Here is an 18249-nt window from a genome sequence, read left to right as displayed (position 1 = left end):
TAACATTCTAACCTCTATGTATAAAGACCAGTGTAAGCTGGCAGCATATGGGTAATTGTTTTGGGGCAGGATTGAAACCTACTCTTTAATTTGCTTTACTTTTTAATTTGTCGCTTGGTAATTCTGTTGTGATTTGTAAAACATGTTTCCCTGCCTGTGCCTTAAGATCAAATGTAAATGCTCATTTTACTGTTACATCCCCAAATGGTTCATAGTATGTGTTGTGTACAATTTTCTGTATAACCAAGCTATTTATTTTTAATGAATCTAAACATAATGTGAAACAGTATTTATATAACAGGAGTGCTAGGGTTTTTTTTTCTTTGTAAGAATTTTAACATTCTGGAAATATGGGTTTTACTGCATTAAAGGCAAATCTTTCTGGTCTCAGGTGCTTTAAATAAAATCTGGGCACAGGCTGGAGAGTTTTTAAATTCTATCACTTGCTCTTTCTTCTCCTCCTCCTTTCATTTCCCCTCCCCCCTTCCTTGGATCAAATCATATATCCAGTATCTCTGTCAGTTTTCTTCTTTCGTTTACTCATCCATGTGGTATTTTCCTTTCTCACTCTCATCAAGTGTGACATTTAAAGTATGGGCAAGCTATGGATCATGATGGCTACCATTTCTGCTGACCCTTCCTCCAAGACGAGAAGTCCATTTTATGGGGCAGTTTGAATCTGTGTAATGGCGTGGGCCTTCTGATCTCCACCATCTCCCTAAACCCAGGTTATTCAAACTGGGACATGTGTCTGAAAGTAAATGTAGGGAGCAGGAAGGCATGCCTTCACATTGGATCTCATACCAATTTGCACACAAGTTTTATAATGATTGTTTTAGTACTATATTTAAGTTGCTTAATGGTGGTTGACACAGATATGCAATATTGTGAACAAATCTCATTCAGTTGAGTTCAATTTTATTGAATTATGGTAAATATCTTTGGAATTCATTGTATTAAAATGTAAATGTTTTTGTACTATTGTGAGTTATGTGGAACTTCTTTAGCAGGAAGACAAGATTTAATGCAATCTCTGGAAGGTATTAGGAATGTCAAAGGGCTTTTTGGTACAATACATTTGAAGTAGGTTTCCAAGGAAGTACGTGGGGGTGAGGGAAAAGCAAATTCTTTCCTCTGAAGCCAACCTTTTGAAGCCTTGCACTGGGAGGAGAGATCCTTTGTGTACTAATTACCTGCTTCTGGAAACTCCAGGTCAGAGTCCCCTGAACTGTATAAAGGGTGGACTAAACATGTTTATGAATATACTTGTTCTGAGCTGAATCTGTGATGAGCTTGTCACCACAAAGAGAACCCCTTGGGTGGGATGTTGGGCTTTGGCAGGAGCACTTCATGTTAGAAGTGGGGTGATTTCTGGTAAGCTTATTAGCATGTGTGTAGGTTCTCTTGTTGTTTTAAATGTTTTCTCTGTAGAACTTTTGTCTTAGGAATAAAATAGGCTTATATAAAAAGGACTGTGTGGTACTTTATAACTATTATCAGTCTCTGCAGAGAGAACAAGCCTCTCTCTGCTGGCAATAACCCCGTGAAGACAGAGAAGTGTGCATCCTGGAAATACCTGATTAGAAGGGAATGAGTTGTAGGTCTCCATCTAGAAAGACAACCGCTGGGGATCTGGAAGCCTCAGAATGGGTGCTGGACCACTGGTGGGAAATACAGGTGCAGTTGCCCTGAACTGTGAGAGTAGGAAAAGATTCTAAATAGTGAATTCATTTTGTATATTGTTATGGATTGCATTTTGCCAACTTTTTATTTTTTCAGCAGGAAAGTGGACTTTCAGAAATTTTTACTGACTTTGGTATTAAAACAACTGAAGGCATCTCTTAGATGGCAATTTAAATTGAGCTTTTCAAGCAGGAACAAAGTTGTGTTGTCACGAAATCGCATCTTGTCTTGTGCATATAAAATAGCTAAAACCCATTAATGTGCTTCATTTACAGATCTTTTTTTTCTAGAAACATTCATCTAATACTTACAGCAACTTGCATCTAGTAGTTATATGATACTTTATCTTTGACTGAAATAATCATTAATCAGTATAGATGAAAATGTGTGTATGTACTATCCCACTGTAACAGGTCGTGAGTGGTCCGATTGGTCTAGTGAATTGCGAATTCCGGGAGACGAATTAAAGTGGAAGTTTATCAGTGATGGCTCTGTGAATGGATGGGGATGGCGATTCACTGTTTATCCTATCATGCCAGCTGCAGGTAAGTCATATATATGATAGGAGGAGAGAGAGGATTTACAGACCTGCTTCTCACAATTATATTTATTGCATGATTCAGATATTCATAAGCAAAGGTTGCATTGTCCACTTATACATGTTTATTTAGAAAAGAGAATATATCAACAAAGTAACAAGATACATAAATAAGTGAGGATACAGTTTTAGTATACTCTCCTTAGAAAGATGACTACCTGGATTAGAAATACTGGTTTTATAGTGAGTGCTAAAAGTGTTAGATCTCAGGCCACTTACTAAGATTCTCATGATAACTAAGTGACTAAAAAAGCTAACAGTTTTTTTTCACAGGGCCTAAAGACCTCCTTTCCGATCGCTGCATTCTTTCTTGTCCATCGATGGATTTGGTAACATGTTTGCTGGATTTCCGCTTGAATTTTGCTTCCAATAGGAGTATAGTTCCTCGCCTAGCAGCATCACTTGCAGCATGTGCTCAATTGAGTGCCCTAGGTAGGTGCAAATTTAAAATGAAGTCTGTTGATTAGATGTAAAAATTATACTATAAACAATTTAAGTTTTCTTTTTGCCATTTTAGCTGCTGGACACAGAATGTGGGCCTTGCAGAGGCTACGGAAGCTGCTAACAACAGAGTTTGGCCAATCTATTAACATAAACCGGATTCTAGGGGATAATGATGGCGAAACACGAACTATGGTAAGAAGCTCAAATTATCAGTAGTAACGTCTTGCTCTAATTTGTTAAATGTTCAAATTAATGTAATACTCATGAAGGGTGCCAGATACAACTCTGATAACTGAAATCTGTAGTTAGTTACAGACAGGGAAAGTACAGGTGGGCAGCCCTCCCCACACCAGCCTGCCTGTTAGCTTCAAATGTATTCTGGAGGGCCTTCACGTAGGGACAGAAGATTAGTTCATATTCTCTACTGTTTACTTCTTTGCATCTGGAATTACCAGGAAGGGTGGCGTTTGTGATACAGACACATGCCTGTTAGCAGCTGGGTGGAGCTCATGTTCCACATTGATTATCAAATTGCAATTAATTTTCCATCACAACTACTGTAAGAATTTCCCTTTTCTAACGTTGTATATTAAGTGTCTATATTCACTTTGCCTTTTGTTGTTTTTTTTCCAGAGTTTCACAGGCAGCGCTTTAGCTGCGTTGGTTAAAGGCCTTCCAGAAGCTTTGCAGCGGCAGTTTGACTATGAAGACCCTATTGTGAGAGGTGGCAAGCAGTTGCTTCACAGCCCTTTCTTTAAGGTAACAAGATACTAATATTGGATAATTAAGTAGCATGGGTCTGTTGGAATTTTATGTTGGCAAGCATGTATGGTAAACAAAGTAAAATGACACTTTCAGAAAACTGCCACATCCTACATCAGGAGCATCTAGTAAAGGGTCCACTGAATTCATGCTTATTTTCAACTGGAGCTTAGTGTCACTGAACTAAATCACACCTCTGTTGCACCCAAAATGCAAGATAGCTTCAGAACATTTTTTGTTTTTGTTTTTGCAGGTGCTCGTGGCGCTTGCTTGTGATCTAGAATTGGACACTCTTCCTTGCTGTGCAGAGACACACAAATGGGCTTGGTTCAGAAGATACTGTATGGCCTCCAGAGTTGCAGTTGCTCTTGATAAGAGAACTTCATTGCCTCGCCTTTTCCTTGATGAGGTACTGCAGAAGTATTTTCATATAGGGTAGCAGAACATGTGGGTGTGCTAAAAGAAATTAATTACGAAGCTCTGTATTAACAATATACTTAAATCTGAGGAGGAAAATAGGTGAGATTTAAACACACTTATGCCAAGTGTTAAGTAAGAGTAACCGGCATTTTAAGTAATGGTTTCTAATCCAATATAACATTGCAGGTGGCAAAGAAAATCCGAGAATTAATGGCAGATAATGAGAATATGGATGTTCTCCATGAGAGCCATGATGCCTTTAAGAGAGAGCAAGATGAACAGCTTGTGCAGTGGATGAACAGGTTATTATGTTAATCTGCTGTAATGTTTTGGTCTTGTGACATTTCAAATTTGAGTGTCAGAATGAAAAGCTAAGCATATCACAGCTTCCATTTTTAATCTTCCACACTTTTCCTTTGAATTAACTGCAGGAGACCAGATGACTGGACCCTTTCAGCTGGAGGTAGTGGAACTATTTATGGTTGGGGTCATAATCATAGAGGACAGCTTGGAGGTATTGAAGGGGCAAAGGTGAAAGTTCCAACTCCATGTGAAGCCCTTGCCACACTTAGACCTGTGCAATTAATTGGTGGTGAACAGACTCTGTTTGCTGTGACTGCTGATGGGAAGGTAAGGGTTACAATAAATAATGCTTCAAGTTAGACTTCCCTGGCAAATGTCAGCCTGCCAGAGTGAGTGGGATTGGTTGACTCAATGGAAAGTTTACAAAACTTTTATTTAAACAAAACCAAAACAAGCCCCCACGCAGCTGCCAGGCAGGGTGAACTAGTCACCTAGTATAATAAAATTGTCTACTGTACTAAAGAAACGTTTTGCACTGTACAGAAGATATTACCAGCTCTAAGCTTAGAGGGCTGTGCTGACCTTAACACAGACATCTGCTTCTCAACAAATGATTAACATTATTTTGAATGGCTACTCTGCTTGATGTGAATGCTGATGTGCTTCATGTTTGTAGAAACTGTCGATCAAGAGTTTAACTTAATGGGGGAAAGGAATTTAAGCCTTTCTTCTATCTAATTCTATCTAATTTGTGTGATGTAATCAAAAACAAGGAAATTGAAAGTTAAGGTTGAAACTATGGGCTTAATACTTCATTGTATGATAGTACCCCACAGACAGTCAATATCACACTGTGCCAGTCATAGAATCATAGAATATCAGGGTTGGAAAGGACCTCAGGAGGTCATCTAGTCCAACCTCCTGCTCAGAGCAGGACCAATCCCCAACTAAATCATCCCCGCCAGGGCTTTGTCAAGCCTGACCTTAAAAACTTCTAAGGAAGGAGATTCCGCCACCTCCCTAGGTAACGCATTCCAGTGTTTCACCACCCTCCTAGTGAAACAGTTTTTCCTAATATCCAACCTAAATCTCCCCCACTGCAACTTGAGACCATTACTCCTCATTCTGTCATCTGCTACCATTGAGAACAGTCTAGATCCCTCCTCTTTGGAACCCCCTTTCAGGTACTTGAAAACAGCTATCAGATCCCCCCTCATTCTTCTCTTCCGCAGACTAAATAATCCCAGTTCCCCTCAACCTCTCCTCATAAGTCATGTGTTCCAGTCCCCTAATCATTTTTGTTGCCCTCCGCTGGACGTTTTCCAATTTTTCCACATCCTTCTTGTAGTGTGGGGCCCAAACCTGGACACAGTACTCCAGATGGCCTCACCAATGTTGAATAGAGTGGAACGATCACATCCCTCTATCTGCTGGCAATGCCCCTACTTATACATCCCAAAATGCCGTTGGCCTTCTTGGCAACAAGGGCACACTGTTGACTCACATCCAGCTTCTCGTTCACTGTAACCCCTAGGTCCTTTTCTGCAGAACTACTGTCTAGCCATTCGGTCCCTAGTCTGTAGCGGTGCATGGGATTCTTCCGTCTTACGTGCAGGACTCTGCACTTGTCCTTTTTGAACCTCATCAGAATTCTTTTGGCCCAATCCTCTAATTTGTCTAGGGCCCTCTGTATCCTATCCCTACCCTCCAGCGTATCTACTTCTCCTCCCAGTTTAGTGTCATCTGCAAACTTGCTGAGGGTGCAATCCACACCATCCTCCAGATCATTAATGAAGATATTGAACAGAACTGTCCCAAGGACCGACCCTTGGGGCACTCCACTTGATACCGGCTGCCAACTAGACATGGAGCCATTGATCACTACCCTTTGAGCCTGACAATCTAGCCAGCTTTTCTATCAGATTCATGAAATAGAGACAGACAGGGAAAATTTAGTTGTGAGACTGCCTTAATTTTTTTTCTTAAGCCTAGTTTGTGTAAACTAAATTTTTAAGGTAATTTAGAAAATTACTTTCTACCATGTAAATGCGTGTAACTGACTCTTAAAATATCGGGGGAATACATAGCTATTATTAACCTCTTGGACAATAAAAGCCTGTATATCAGGCTTGCTAAGCAGTACTTTCATCCTTTCGAAATGGTTCATGGGGAAAAAGCTTCTGAGTTCAGAACAGCTGCTCAAAACTAAGTCACATGAAAGTTACCTCTTCTCCCCGTAAGAGAAGTTTAACTTATGCACTAATGTAGCTTGCTGATATCAAGTGTAAAGACAAAGCCATATATATAGTTACACTAAGTATATATGTCCTGTACTTTCCAGGAAAGAAAATTCAGATGTGCAAAGAATGTTTCTGTCCTTTGTGTCACTAAGGAAGCAATGAATACTACAATTAATTGCACTGAGTGTAAGATGTAGTTTAAATGAATGTTCCTATCCAGGAAATTAACAATATAAAATATACTTTTTTCATTCATTGAAGCTTTATGCCACTGGATATGGTGCAGGTGGCAGGCTTGGAATTGGAGGGACTGAATCAGTTTCCACACCAACATTACTGGAATCCATTCAGCATGTGTTCATAAAGAAAGTTGCTGTGAACTCAGGAGGAAAGCACTGTTTGGCACTATCTTCAGAAGGAGAAGTTTATTCTTGGGGTGAGGCAGAAGATGGTAAACTGGGTCATGGAAACAGAAGGTAACATTTTGAAAACCTTTTATGTTGAAACGTTGATGCATATGTATTAATGGGATTTATATAGTTGAAGCATAGTACAAATATTTCCTAATCTATAGGTAGATCAAAGTCCTAGCTTTCTGTACCTACACAAGGATTGGCTTTTTTTGAAACTAGAGAAGCCAGTACAATACTTTAATAAAATATTTTTAGGGGGAAAAAAAAGTAGTCAAACTTTGATTTTTGTTATTGGCTATATATTGTATTGTAACAAATCCATGGCTACCTCAGTGGGTTGCACATTCTAGCTATTTGGAACTTCATGGCACTACAGGGATTAAAATTTAAGTTTCTCCTGCTCCAAAGGCACAAGCCCCATACTGCTTGAGCTGAACGAGAAACTCCATTCTCTGGTAGAGGCACAGGGATTATGACAGAGTATGGCAGTTCTGATTCCATCTAGTAGGGATAGTAGTACATTTTACACTAGCAATTTCATCGCAATATGTTAAATTGTATTTTTAGTGAACATTTATCTCCAAAAATGAATCAATGTTTTGACTCCTTTGTTTTAATTAAGCCATTACTACTGTGTTGGTTTTATCTGGTAAGTTGTAGTAGGACAAATTAGCTGAAATGACACAAAGGAGTCTGAACAGTTTTGAGGTGTTCAAGTGATACTTCACAATCAAAATGAAAATGTTAACAGAATGCTTGCACAGTAAGTGACTATATGCTTATAATCCACAATTATGCATAAAGCTGCGATTTAGTCACAGAGGTCACAGAAGTCACGGAATCCGTGACTTCCAAAGACTTCTGTGACTTCAGCCAGTGCAGGCTGCAGGGCTCCTGCTGCCTACGGAGGAAGGGAGGGGCAGTAGGGAACCCCCATTGCTCTTTGCTTCTGCAGGTGGCAGGGGACCCCCACCACTCTCTGTCTCCACGGGAGGAAAGGGGGACCCCCGGAGCTCTGAGCTGTTAGCGGAGGGGGACCCTGCAGCTCCAAAACCCCACAGGTGGTTGGGGTCCCTGGACCTCCCAGGCCACCCACAGCTGCTCAGGTTCCCCATTTTGTCATGGATATTTTTAGTAAAAGTCAAGGACAGGTCATGGGCTTCTGTGAATTTTTCATTATTGCCCGTGACTTTTATTAAAAATACAAAATCTTAGCCTTAATTATGCACATGGAAACTCATTGATAAAATATGTTAGTAAATGCTTCTAGCCTGTGTGAACCTATACGAATAGGATTATTCTGAATGATTTTTTTCAAACTTATTTTCATTAGGAAAATGACAAGAAACAAGTAATATTTCAAAATGAGCAAAAGGATTCTAGAGAGAGTTTCTAGTTATGTATATTACTTAATCAGAGCATTTTATTCTTTTTTTTTTGTCTGTTTAAACGATTATATTTCAGTCCCTGTGATCGTCCTCGTGTAATTGAGTCTTTGCGAGGGATAGAAGTAGTTGACATCGCTGCTGGTGGAGCACACAGTGCATGTATTACTGCAGCAGGGGATCTTTACACATGGGGGAAAGGGAGATACGGACGCCTTGGGCATGGAGATAGTGAGGATCAGCTAAAACCCAAACTGGTGAGATGGTGATATTGGTATTAATGACCTGCAGTTTGAATGTCTGTTCTAAATATTTTGCTTTTTTAAATTTTTGCATGTAAAGAATAAAGGTAGAAATGTTTAGAGAAAATGAGAATGAACTTATCATTCTATTTTAAGAGAGAGAAATGCGTTAAATAAAATGCAATTACAGAACTTTGCCAGCAAGCACTGGTAAAGGAGCTGCATTGCAGCAGAGGAACAAATAAATGCTAAGCATGCAGCAGCAGCTGATCCCATAATAAGGGCTGGAGCCATTGGAACTCATGCACACACACGATTTAAAAAAAATTGACCTCCCATACAAGAAATGGAAATAATTTCTGATCGCGTGAACAAAATTCAGCCATCCAAGTAGGCTCTGTCCCTTACTCCAGTCAATAAAATATGTTGCCTCTTCACCAATAACTCCTCTGCTGTAAGTCCTACCAGTGCTTCCCTATTCTTTCTGAAAATGGGCAGGCATCCCACTCTGTCTTACGCACGCTACTCCCTTCTCTTCCTTTCCCTTCCCGCCTCGCTTCCGGCTTGAAAAAAATGTCAATGCAGTGATCAGCAATAAGAACAATTGCAACTGGTTTTTTTTGGTTGTAGAATTGTGTACTTAATTCTGGGAATCCAATACTGAGATACCGTTAAGAGAAAAATGTTTTTGTTAACCAGTATTGTTAACGGTTATAATTTTGGTAGAGGAGTTTCTAAAGTAGATAGTCATAATAATGCTTGTTCACATCCATGCCACATTAGGTGTGCGCACGCCGCGTGCACGAGCGTAGGAAACTTTCCCCCTGCGCGGCTCCCGTCGGGCCGGCGGGGCCCCCCGAGTGGAGCAACTGTGCCGTGCATATATACCCCTCCTGGCCTGACCCCCTCCAGTTCCTTCTGACCGTCCGTGGCGGTGCTGGAGCAACCTCTCTCTTGTAGAAGAGCAGTCCCTTAGCCTTCAGAGTAGCTGTGATCAGTTAGTTAACCTACCTTTATTGTGGACACTTAAGTGATTAGGTGCTTGGAGGCTTCCAGCACCCGCCCCGGGCCGCGGGGCATGCCGCAGGCCCACGGCTTCAAGGTTTGCGCCATGTGTTGCAAACCTATGCTAGTTCGTGACCCCCACGACTCGTGTCTACGTTGCCTGGGGAATTGACATCAAACTAAATGGTGTAGGATTTGCAAGGCATTTAAGCCAAGAACAAGGAAAGAAAGAGACTTTTTTATTTAAAGCAGCTGTTGGTGGCTGCATTGCAGCCTCCAGGCCCAGAGCGCCCGATGTCTGTTCAGGCATCCTTGGTGCGTAGTGCTCCGGAGCCGTCGAGAGACCCGGTACTGGCTAAGCACTGTAAACTGTTGGCCCCAGAGCACCAGACTCACCCCCAGCACCTCTCGTCCTCCCTGGTGCAGCCTCCGGCACAGCCGAAAGGAAGGCACGATTGTTCCCCACACAAGAGGCCGGTGCTTCCCAAGGCCCTGAGCGCTAAGAGCAGGAAGACCGTGGTACCGGCGCCGACACCGGTGGTCCTGGCAGCACAAGCCCCACCGAGCCCAGACCTAAGTGAGCTCAGTGTGGACGATGGGCTCAAGGGCATAACGGATCAGCCCGCCACGCCTGGCACCTTTGAGGCTGCAAAGGACCTCATCGAGCTGTCGGCGGCGAGCCCCCTCCCGTGTGGTGAGAACCCTCCGGCACCCATGCCTTAGGTGCTGTCGAGGGGTAAGCCGGCAATGGTGTGCCACTCATGGACACTGTCCCGGCACCGCTCCCGGAGTTGGTCCTGGTCGAGCTCTGACTCCACGGACTCTCAGTTGCCAGCGGCCCAGAAGGAAGTCACGGCACCGGGAGTGGGTCAGCACGAGGAAGTACCGGGAAGGGCACACCGCTCTCCAGCACCACCGAGAGACCGGCACCGGGAGGAGTTGAGATGGCCCTCGCCAGAGGACTCCCGCAGACGGTCCCGGTGCAGGGAACGGTGGCACTGATCCCGGTATCGCTCCCACTCAGCCAGGAGCCGCTTATTCTCCCACCGGCGCAGATCGTTGGCACCGCCATGGCCTTCGCGATCAGCGTCACCCCAGTCCGGCGCCGACTCCGGCCACTATAGCTACCTGCACCGGGCCCCGGACAGCAGGGACCCTCAGGTGGGCTGGCAACCGCAGTGGGGGCCACCAGGCCATTGGCCCTTCTGGACCCACTGGGCCTATCAGGAGCACCATGGCCCAGGGCAAGTTACTTGGTGCAGCGGTCCCGGTCCCTGCACTGATGTCAGATGGTGCCGGAGGCTACAATATCCAGGTCTCCAGAATCCCCCCAGAATAAACCGGAGAGACTGGCACCGAGTCTGGTGCTGTCCCATGGACTCCTGTCCCGGCCCGAGCTGGAGGCCCCTCCCATGGGAGAAGGGGAGCAGGAGGACTAACCAGAGAGAGTCAAGCAGCAGCTAACTTCCTCGTCATCCCAACATGAGGCAGTGGCAGGTACAGAGGTGTCTGGCCCTCCACTGATAGATCATAGAGCCCACCAGGAGTTGCTGGCAGGGTCGCCCAGAACTTGGGGTTGCAGGCCAAGGAGACGGTTGAGCAGGAGAACCCCATGGTGGACCTTTTGAGCCCCAAAGGTCCATCCAGAATAGCGCTCCCACTCATTAAGACCATTCAGTCCAACTATAAGACCATATGGCAGACCCCAGCCTCCAATGGCCAAAGGAGTGGAGCGTAAACACTTAGATGTGGCAAAGGGCTATGAGTTCCTGTTCTGCCACCCGAGTCCATGCTCCATAGTGGTCTCAGCGGTAAACGAAGGGGAGCACCATGGTCAGCAGTTCCCGCCCCTGAGGCCAAGGAGGTGAAATGCCTGGACCTTTTTGGCAGAAAGGTGTACTCATCTAGGGGCCTTCAGCTGAGGATTGTGAACCAGCAGGCTATCCTCAACAGGCACAATTTCAACTCCTGGACGGTGGTGGGGAAGTTAAGGACAACCTCCCGCAAGGTTCCCAACAGGAGTTCATGGCCCTGGAGGACGAGGGCAAAGCAGTAGCCAAGACTTCTCTCCAGGCCTCCCTGGATTCGGCAGACGTGGTGGCTAGAACAATTGCATCGGGGTGGTCACGAGGTGCTCGGCGTGGCTCCAGGAGTCAGGCCTGCTGCCTGAGGTCCAGAATACACTCCAGGACCTCCCCTTCAAAGGGTCCAGGCTCTTCTTGGACCAGACAGACACGAGGCTGCACAGTCTTAAGGACTCGCGAGCTACGCTCAAGTCGCTGGGTATGCACACCCCAGCGACCCAGAGGAAGCCCTTTAAGCTGCAGCCTCCCCCTCATCGCCAGTACCAGCCTCGCCATAGGCATGAGCCTTACCGTAGGCGAGGCAGGGATAAAGGGCGATGGCGCAACAACAGTAACAATAATGTGCCGGGCCAGAACCAAGGCCAGCACAAAGCCCAGCCAGGCACTAAGCCAGGCTTTTGAAGGTGCGCTCGAGGACAGCGTACCAGATCAGTCACTGGATCCATCCCTTTGTTTCCTGAACCGCCTGTCCTGTTTCTCTTGTGTGAGGTCCACCATTGGGTCTTACGCACGGTACGGAACAGATACTCGCTGCCGTTCGCCCCCCTCCCAGCCTCCTTCCCAGTCCCTCTTCAGGGTCCCCTCTAACAAGCATCTCCTAAAGAAGGAAGTCCGCTCGCTGCTAGAGGCGGGGGCGGTAGAGGCGGTGCCGCACAGCCTAAGGGGGAAGGGTTTTTACTCCCGGTACTTCCTCATCCCCAAGGCCAAAGGGGGCCTTCACCCCATCCTAGACCTGCGCGGGCTCAACAAGTTCCTGGTCAAGGCCCGGTTCTGCATGGTTTCTCTGGGCACCATAATCCCTTCCCTGGATCCGGGGGACTGGTACGCTGCCTTCGACATGAAGGACACGTACTTTCATATCGCCATCCATCCAGCACATCAGCGGTTCCTACGTTTCACCGTGGGCCAAGAACATTACCAGTTTGTGGTTCTCCCGTTCGGTCTAGCCGCGGCCCCACGGGTGTTCACGAAGTGCATGGCAGTGGTGGCAGCCTTCTTACGGAGGCAGAGAATCCAAGTGTAGCCGTACCTCGATAACTCTCTTCTGGCGGGCCAATCCGAGGCGTAAGTGCGGGGCAATGTGGATGTGGCCCTGAGATTGTTCTGCGAGCTGGGGCTCCTGGTCAACGTCCCCAAGTCCACGCTCGTACCCACGCAGAAAGTGGAATTCATGGGGGCGGTCCTGGACGCGGTGCAGGCCAGGGCAAGCCTTCCAGTATCCCGCTTCTGAGCTATCCAGCAAGCGGTTGCCTCCCTGCTCCAGTTTCCACCGACAACGGCCAGGTGCTGCCTGCGGCTGTTGGGCCACATGGTAGCATGCACGCATGTGGTCAGGCATGTCAGACTGAGACTCAGAACTCTGCAGGCGTGGCTCGCGCAGGTGTACCTCCCAGGCAGGGACCCCCTGGAATTGGTAGTGACAGCCCCAAGGGACATGCTGGACTCCCTGCTGTGGTGGCAGTCCCAGCCTGTGGTTTGCAAAGGCATCCCCTTTGCTGCCCCACAACCGGACCTGACGCTGGTGATGGACGCGCCAGACCACGGTTGGGGGGCTCACCTGGGGGACCTCAAGATGCAGGGGTTGTGGTCCGGAGCAGAGCGGTTGCTCCATATCAGTGTGAAGGAGCTCAGGGCGGTTCGTCTCACCTGCCAGACCTTTCACACCACTCTCAGTGGTCACAGCATGACAGTTCTGACAGACAACACTACTGCCATGTTTTATATAAACAAACAGGGTGGGCTCGTTCCTCGCCACTCTGTCGCGAGGCTCTCCTCCTCTGGGACCTTTGCATAGCCCGTGCAATTCACCTTGAGGCTTCCTATCTCCTGGGGGTACGAAACGAGCTGGCGGACTCTCTCAGTAGGTCATACCACATGCACGTGTGGATGCTCAGGGCAGACATCGTGCTTTTGCTCTTCCGCAGGTGGGGGTTTCCCGGGGTAGACCTGTTTGCCACCAGGGCCAACGCCCCGTGCCCATGGTTCTGCTTGTTCCAGGGCCGCAGCCCGCGCTCGGTCGCGGACGCGTTTGCAATCCTGTGGAGAGAGGGCTTGATGTATGCCTTCCGCCCACTCCCCTTGGTGCACAAGGTCCTACTCAATGTGTAAAGGGACAGGGTGGTGGTGATCCTCGCCCAGCCTGGGCCTGCCAGCACTGGTACACACGGCTCCTAGAGCTGCCGGTGGTGGCCTCAGTAGTCCTGTCCCTACACCGGGACCTCATTAAGCAGGACGGCGGGTGGCTTCTCCACCCCGACCTACAGTCACTGCACCTGAGGGCGTGGAGGCTCTGTGGCTAAACGCCCTGGAGAGCCAGTGCTCTCTTCCTGTGCAGCAGATTCTGCTTGGAATCAGCAAGCCCTCTACCGGGGCAACCTATGTGGCCAAGTGGAAAAGGTTCTTATGTTGGTGTGAACCCCAACAGGTGCGGCCGTGCCAGGCCCCGGTGTAGGCCATCGTGGAGTACCTCCTGCACCTCAAGCAGCAAGGGCTATCCCCGCCCTCACTCAGAGTGCACCTGGCGGCCATCTCTGCCTTCCGTCCGGGGTTCTCAGGGGGGCTCGGTGTTTTCCCACCCAATGGTGGGACGGCTCCTTAAAGGGTTGGAGAGGGTATTTCCATACTCCTGCCCCCCAGTCTCTCCATGGAACCTTAACCTGGTCCTCTCTAAAATCATGGGACCCCCTTTTGAGCCCTTTGCTTCCTGTTCTCTCCTCCACCTTTCCTGGAAGGTGGCATTTCTGGTTGCCATTACCTCGGCCAGAAGGGTGTCCGAACTGAGGGCCCTCACCTCTGAGCCACCGTATACAGTATTTCACAAGGACAAGGTGCAGCTCCGGCCGCATCCCAAGTTCCTCCCTAAGGTGGTCTCCCAATTCCATTTGGGCCAGGACATTTATCTGCCGTTGTTCTTCCCGAAACCCCATGTGGACCCGAGTCACCGCAGCTTGCACACCCTGGGTGTGCATTGAGCGCTGGGGTTCTATTTGGAGCGCACCAAGCCCTTTCGCAAATTTGCGCAGCTGTTTGTGACTGTAGCCGAGAGAATGAAAGGCTCCCACTGTCGGCGCAGCGGATTTTGTCATGGATTACAAGCTGCATCCGGGCGTGCTATGAGCTCGCAGGTGTTCCGTGTCCAGGGTGCAAGTGAATTCCACGGCTTTCCTGGGACAGGTCCCGATCCAGGAGATCTGCAGAGCAGCCACCTGGTCCTCGGTGCACACCTTCACAACCCGCTACGTGGTCAACCAGCAGGCCAGAGAGGACGCGGGGGTTGGCAGAGCAGTCCTCTGAGCAGTTGTTCCGGGACTCCTACCCTCCAGAGGTAAGCTTGTGATTCACCTAATGTGTAATGGATGTGAAAAAGCACTCGAAGAAAAAACGGTTACTTACTTTCTCGTAAGTGTTTTTCTTCGAAGATGTGGTGTTCACGTCCATTCCACCACCCACCCTCCTACCCCTCTGTTGGAGTCAACGGCAAGAAGGAACTGGAGGTGGTCGGGCCGGCAGGGGTATATATGCACGGCACAATGGCGCCACTCGGGGGGCCCCGCCGGCCTGACAGGAGCCGCTAAGGGAAGAAGTTTCCAATGCTCGTGCATGTGGCGCGCGTGCACCTAATGTGGAATGGACGTGAACACCACATCTCGAAGATCAACAGTTACGAGGAAGTAACTGTTTTTTATTTGCAATTTGGAATAAAAAAAATCCAAGAAAGTTAGATATCCTGATTAGTAGGCTAGCAATAATTCAGACTTCGCAATTTCATGGTAACTAGCCTTTCATAATTTAAATGAAGATTGTTGGTTCTGCTACAAGATTACTTGGCACTTGAACTGGCAATTTAATTTATCATCTGTACTCGACTGTTACAATATGAAGGTGAGCATTTCAGAAAATACAATGTTGACTAGTTTCATACTGTTGTTTAGATGCTTGACTATTATAAACCAGCAAATGGCTATTTGCAAACATGCATTTTTATTCAGTTTATGTAATACACAATAAAAGTCAGAAACCAGAAATTGAAGTTCATAAAACCTATTCCTTGTTTACCTTAAATATATCAGCAGCTGTTTTTTCTGATTTTTTTTGTTAACTATAGTGAGAATTTACTTGAGCAAAATAAAAGGAATAACCCAAGTATTTAAAATATGTACGGTACATTGTTAGTTATCTTTTTGTTGGGTTGAAAATACTAAAGTTTTCTTGACTGTTAGTGACTTCACTCATTGATGTGGTCCTGAGGTGTAATCACACCCTCAATTCTCAATAGAGTTCCTGCAAGTTGACTGTTATTTGACTTACTGTTTGAAATTAAAAAGTTGAGACTTCTTAATGTAAACAAAAAATGGTGATGGTCTTTCAGGTGGAAGCATTGCAGGGCTATCGTGTGATTGATATAGCCTGTGGTAGTGGAGATGCACAGACGTTGTGCCTGACCGATGATGATACTGTCTGGTCATGGGGTGATGGAGATTATGGAAAACTTGGGAGAGGGGGCAGTGATGGCTGTAAAGTACCAATGAAGGTATTTATGTTTACATCCGTTTAAACACACTCATTTTAGAGAAGAGTAATGAAAAGTGAGTTACCAATTTGTAGAAGATTCCCCTTGTCTTGGGAGATAAAGGTTTTCCTGGTGGTTACCACTGAGACAGCTCAGTTAGGCACACTGGCTGGTAATATAGCCTTGTGCTTGTATGTCTGAGTTACAAGGGTTGCCCTTAGTTTTTCTTTCTCTTTTGGCAATATTGTTGCTTCCTGTGGTATTCCTAATTTTAAGTTTAGAGAATCTCTCAAACCAGTAGAATCTCCTGACAGATCTCCACAGGCACATATAGAAATTCAAGGATATGGTACCAGTAAATGGGGTGACTCCAACTCCAAAAAGGGACTAAAATTGATTAAGCTTAACATCCCACTTTATTGTAACTTGCTACATGTGAATGCATAGTTGACTTGGAACCTCTTAAATTATTAAGAGTTGAAGACTGTACAAATATCTGATAGCATGAATAATATTGCTATATAGTAGTAGTGCTGTTATTCATATGTTAAATATTCGTATCCCCTAGACTGAGGAGAGGAGAAGATCGAGCATGCTATGTAAAATTTTACCCATTGCCCTGATCTTGGCTTTAAAAAAATAAATAAAAATAAAAATAAAAAAAAATTGAAGGTTTAACTCTAATTTTATACAAAGCTTAAGAACTGGAAGGAGTGAAAAGTTTTGCAAATATGACTTGTGAACAGCATGTACATTGATTTCAGTTAAGGGTGCACATACAATACTGCAAACAGGCTGTTCAATCAGTTATCAATCTGTCCCACATTGTATTTAGCTGTGAGACACTGATTTCTTTGTCCACACCTGGAGAAGAGCCTTGTGCAGCTTGAAAGCCAGTCTCCTCTGCCAACAGAAGTTGGTTCGTTACAGATATTACCTCACTCACCTTGTCTCAGTCAATCTAGTTGCATTTAATCCTGTTTTCCCAGATTGATTCCCTCACAGGCCTTGGAGTGGTTAAAGTGGAATGTGGATCACAATTCTCTGTGGCTCTTACCAAGTCGGGAGCAGTATATACCTGGTATGTGTTTTGAATTTGCAATAAATACTAGGGCTGTTGATTTAGTTGCAATTAACTCAAAAAAATTAATCGCGATTAATCACACTGTTAAATAAGAGAACACCAATTGAAATTTATTAAATATTTTTTAATGTTTTTCTACATTTTTGACTATATCAATTTCAATTACAACACATAATACAAAGTGTACAGTGCTTACAAATATTTGCACTGTGAAAATGATAAACAAAAGAAATAGTATTTTTCAATTCACCTCATACAAGTACTGTAGTGCAATCTCTTTATCATGAAAGTGCAACTTACAAATATGTAGATTTTTTTTGTTACATAACTTCATTCAGAAACAAAACAATGTACAACTTTAGTGCCTGCAAGTCTACTCAGTCCTACTTCTTGTTCAGTGAATCGCTAAGAGAAACAAGTTTGTTTACATTTATGGGAGATAATGCTGCCCACTTCTTAAGTACAGTGTCACCTGAAAGTGAGAACGGGCATTCGGATGGCACTGATGTAGTTGGTGTCGCAAGATATTTACATGTCAGGTGCGCTAAAGATTCATATGCCTTTTCATGCTTTGTCCATCGTTCCATAGGACAAGCTTCCATGCTGATGACTCTCATTAAAAAAATAATGCATTTATTAAATTTGTGACTGAACTCTTTGGGGGAGAATTGTATGTCTCCTGCTCTGTTTTACCCGTATTCTGCCATATATTTCATGTTATACCAGTCTCAGATGATGACCCACACATGTTTGTTTTAAGAACACTTTCACTGCAGATTTGACAAAACGCAAAGAAGGTACCAATGTGAGATTTCTAAAGATAGTTACAGCACTTGACCCAAGATTTAAGAATCTGAAGTGCCTTCCAAAATCTGAGAGGGATGAGGTGTGGAGCATACTTTCAGAAGTTTTAAAAAAGCAACACTCTGATGTGAAAATTACAGAACCCAAACCACCAAAAAAGAAACTCAACCTTCTGCTGGTGGCATCTGACTCAGATGATGAAAATGAACATGCATCGGCCCGCACTGCTTTGGACCATTATCGAGCAGAACCCATCATCAGCATGGACACAC

At 45.5% G+C, this 18249-nt stretch overlaps 1 protein-coding gene across 1 annotated transcript in view; it reads left to right on the top strand.

The window, feature by feature from the left end:
* Positions 1-18249, top strand: part of HERC2 (HECT and RLD domain containing E3 ubiquitin protein ligase 2) — a 203040-nt gene that overhangs the window by 158136 nt on the left and 26655 nt on the right. Inside the window, exons 72-82 of the mRNA XM_077814849.1 lie at positions 2097-2228; positions 2555-2713; positions 2799-2917; positions 3359-3484; positions 3741-3896; positions 4094-4209; positions 4339-4537; positions 6712-6926; positions 8328-8505; positions 15949-16110; positions 17079-17170. Coding sequence (XP_077670975.1) covers positions 2097-2228; positions 2555-2713; positions 2799-2917; positions 3359-3484; positions 3741-3896; positions 4094-4209; positions 4339-4537; positions 6712-6926; positions 8328-8505; positions 15949-16110; positions 17079-17170 — 1654 coding nt within the window. The remainder of the gene's footprint in view (positions 1-2096; positions 2229-2554; positions 2714-2798; positions 2918-3358; positions 3485-3740; positions 3897-4093; positions 4210-4338; positions 4538-6711; positions 6927-8327; positions 8506-15948; positions 16111-17078; positions 17171-18249) is intronic.

This window comes from Eretmochelys imbricata, chromosome 1 (assembly GCF_965152235.1).
Source record: "Eretmochelys imbricata isolate rEreImb1 chromosome 1, rEreImb1.hap1, whole genome shotgun sequence".
NCBI classification, from domain to species: domain Eukaryota; kingdom Metazoa; phylum Chordata; order Testudines; family Cheloniidae; genus Eretmochelys; species Eretmochelys imbricata.
The sequence above is the reverse complement of the archived record's forward strand: the minus strand, read 5'-3'. Positions and strand labels throughout refer to the sequence as shown.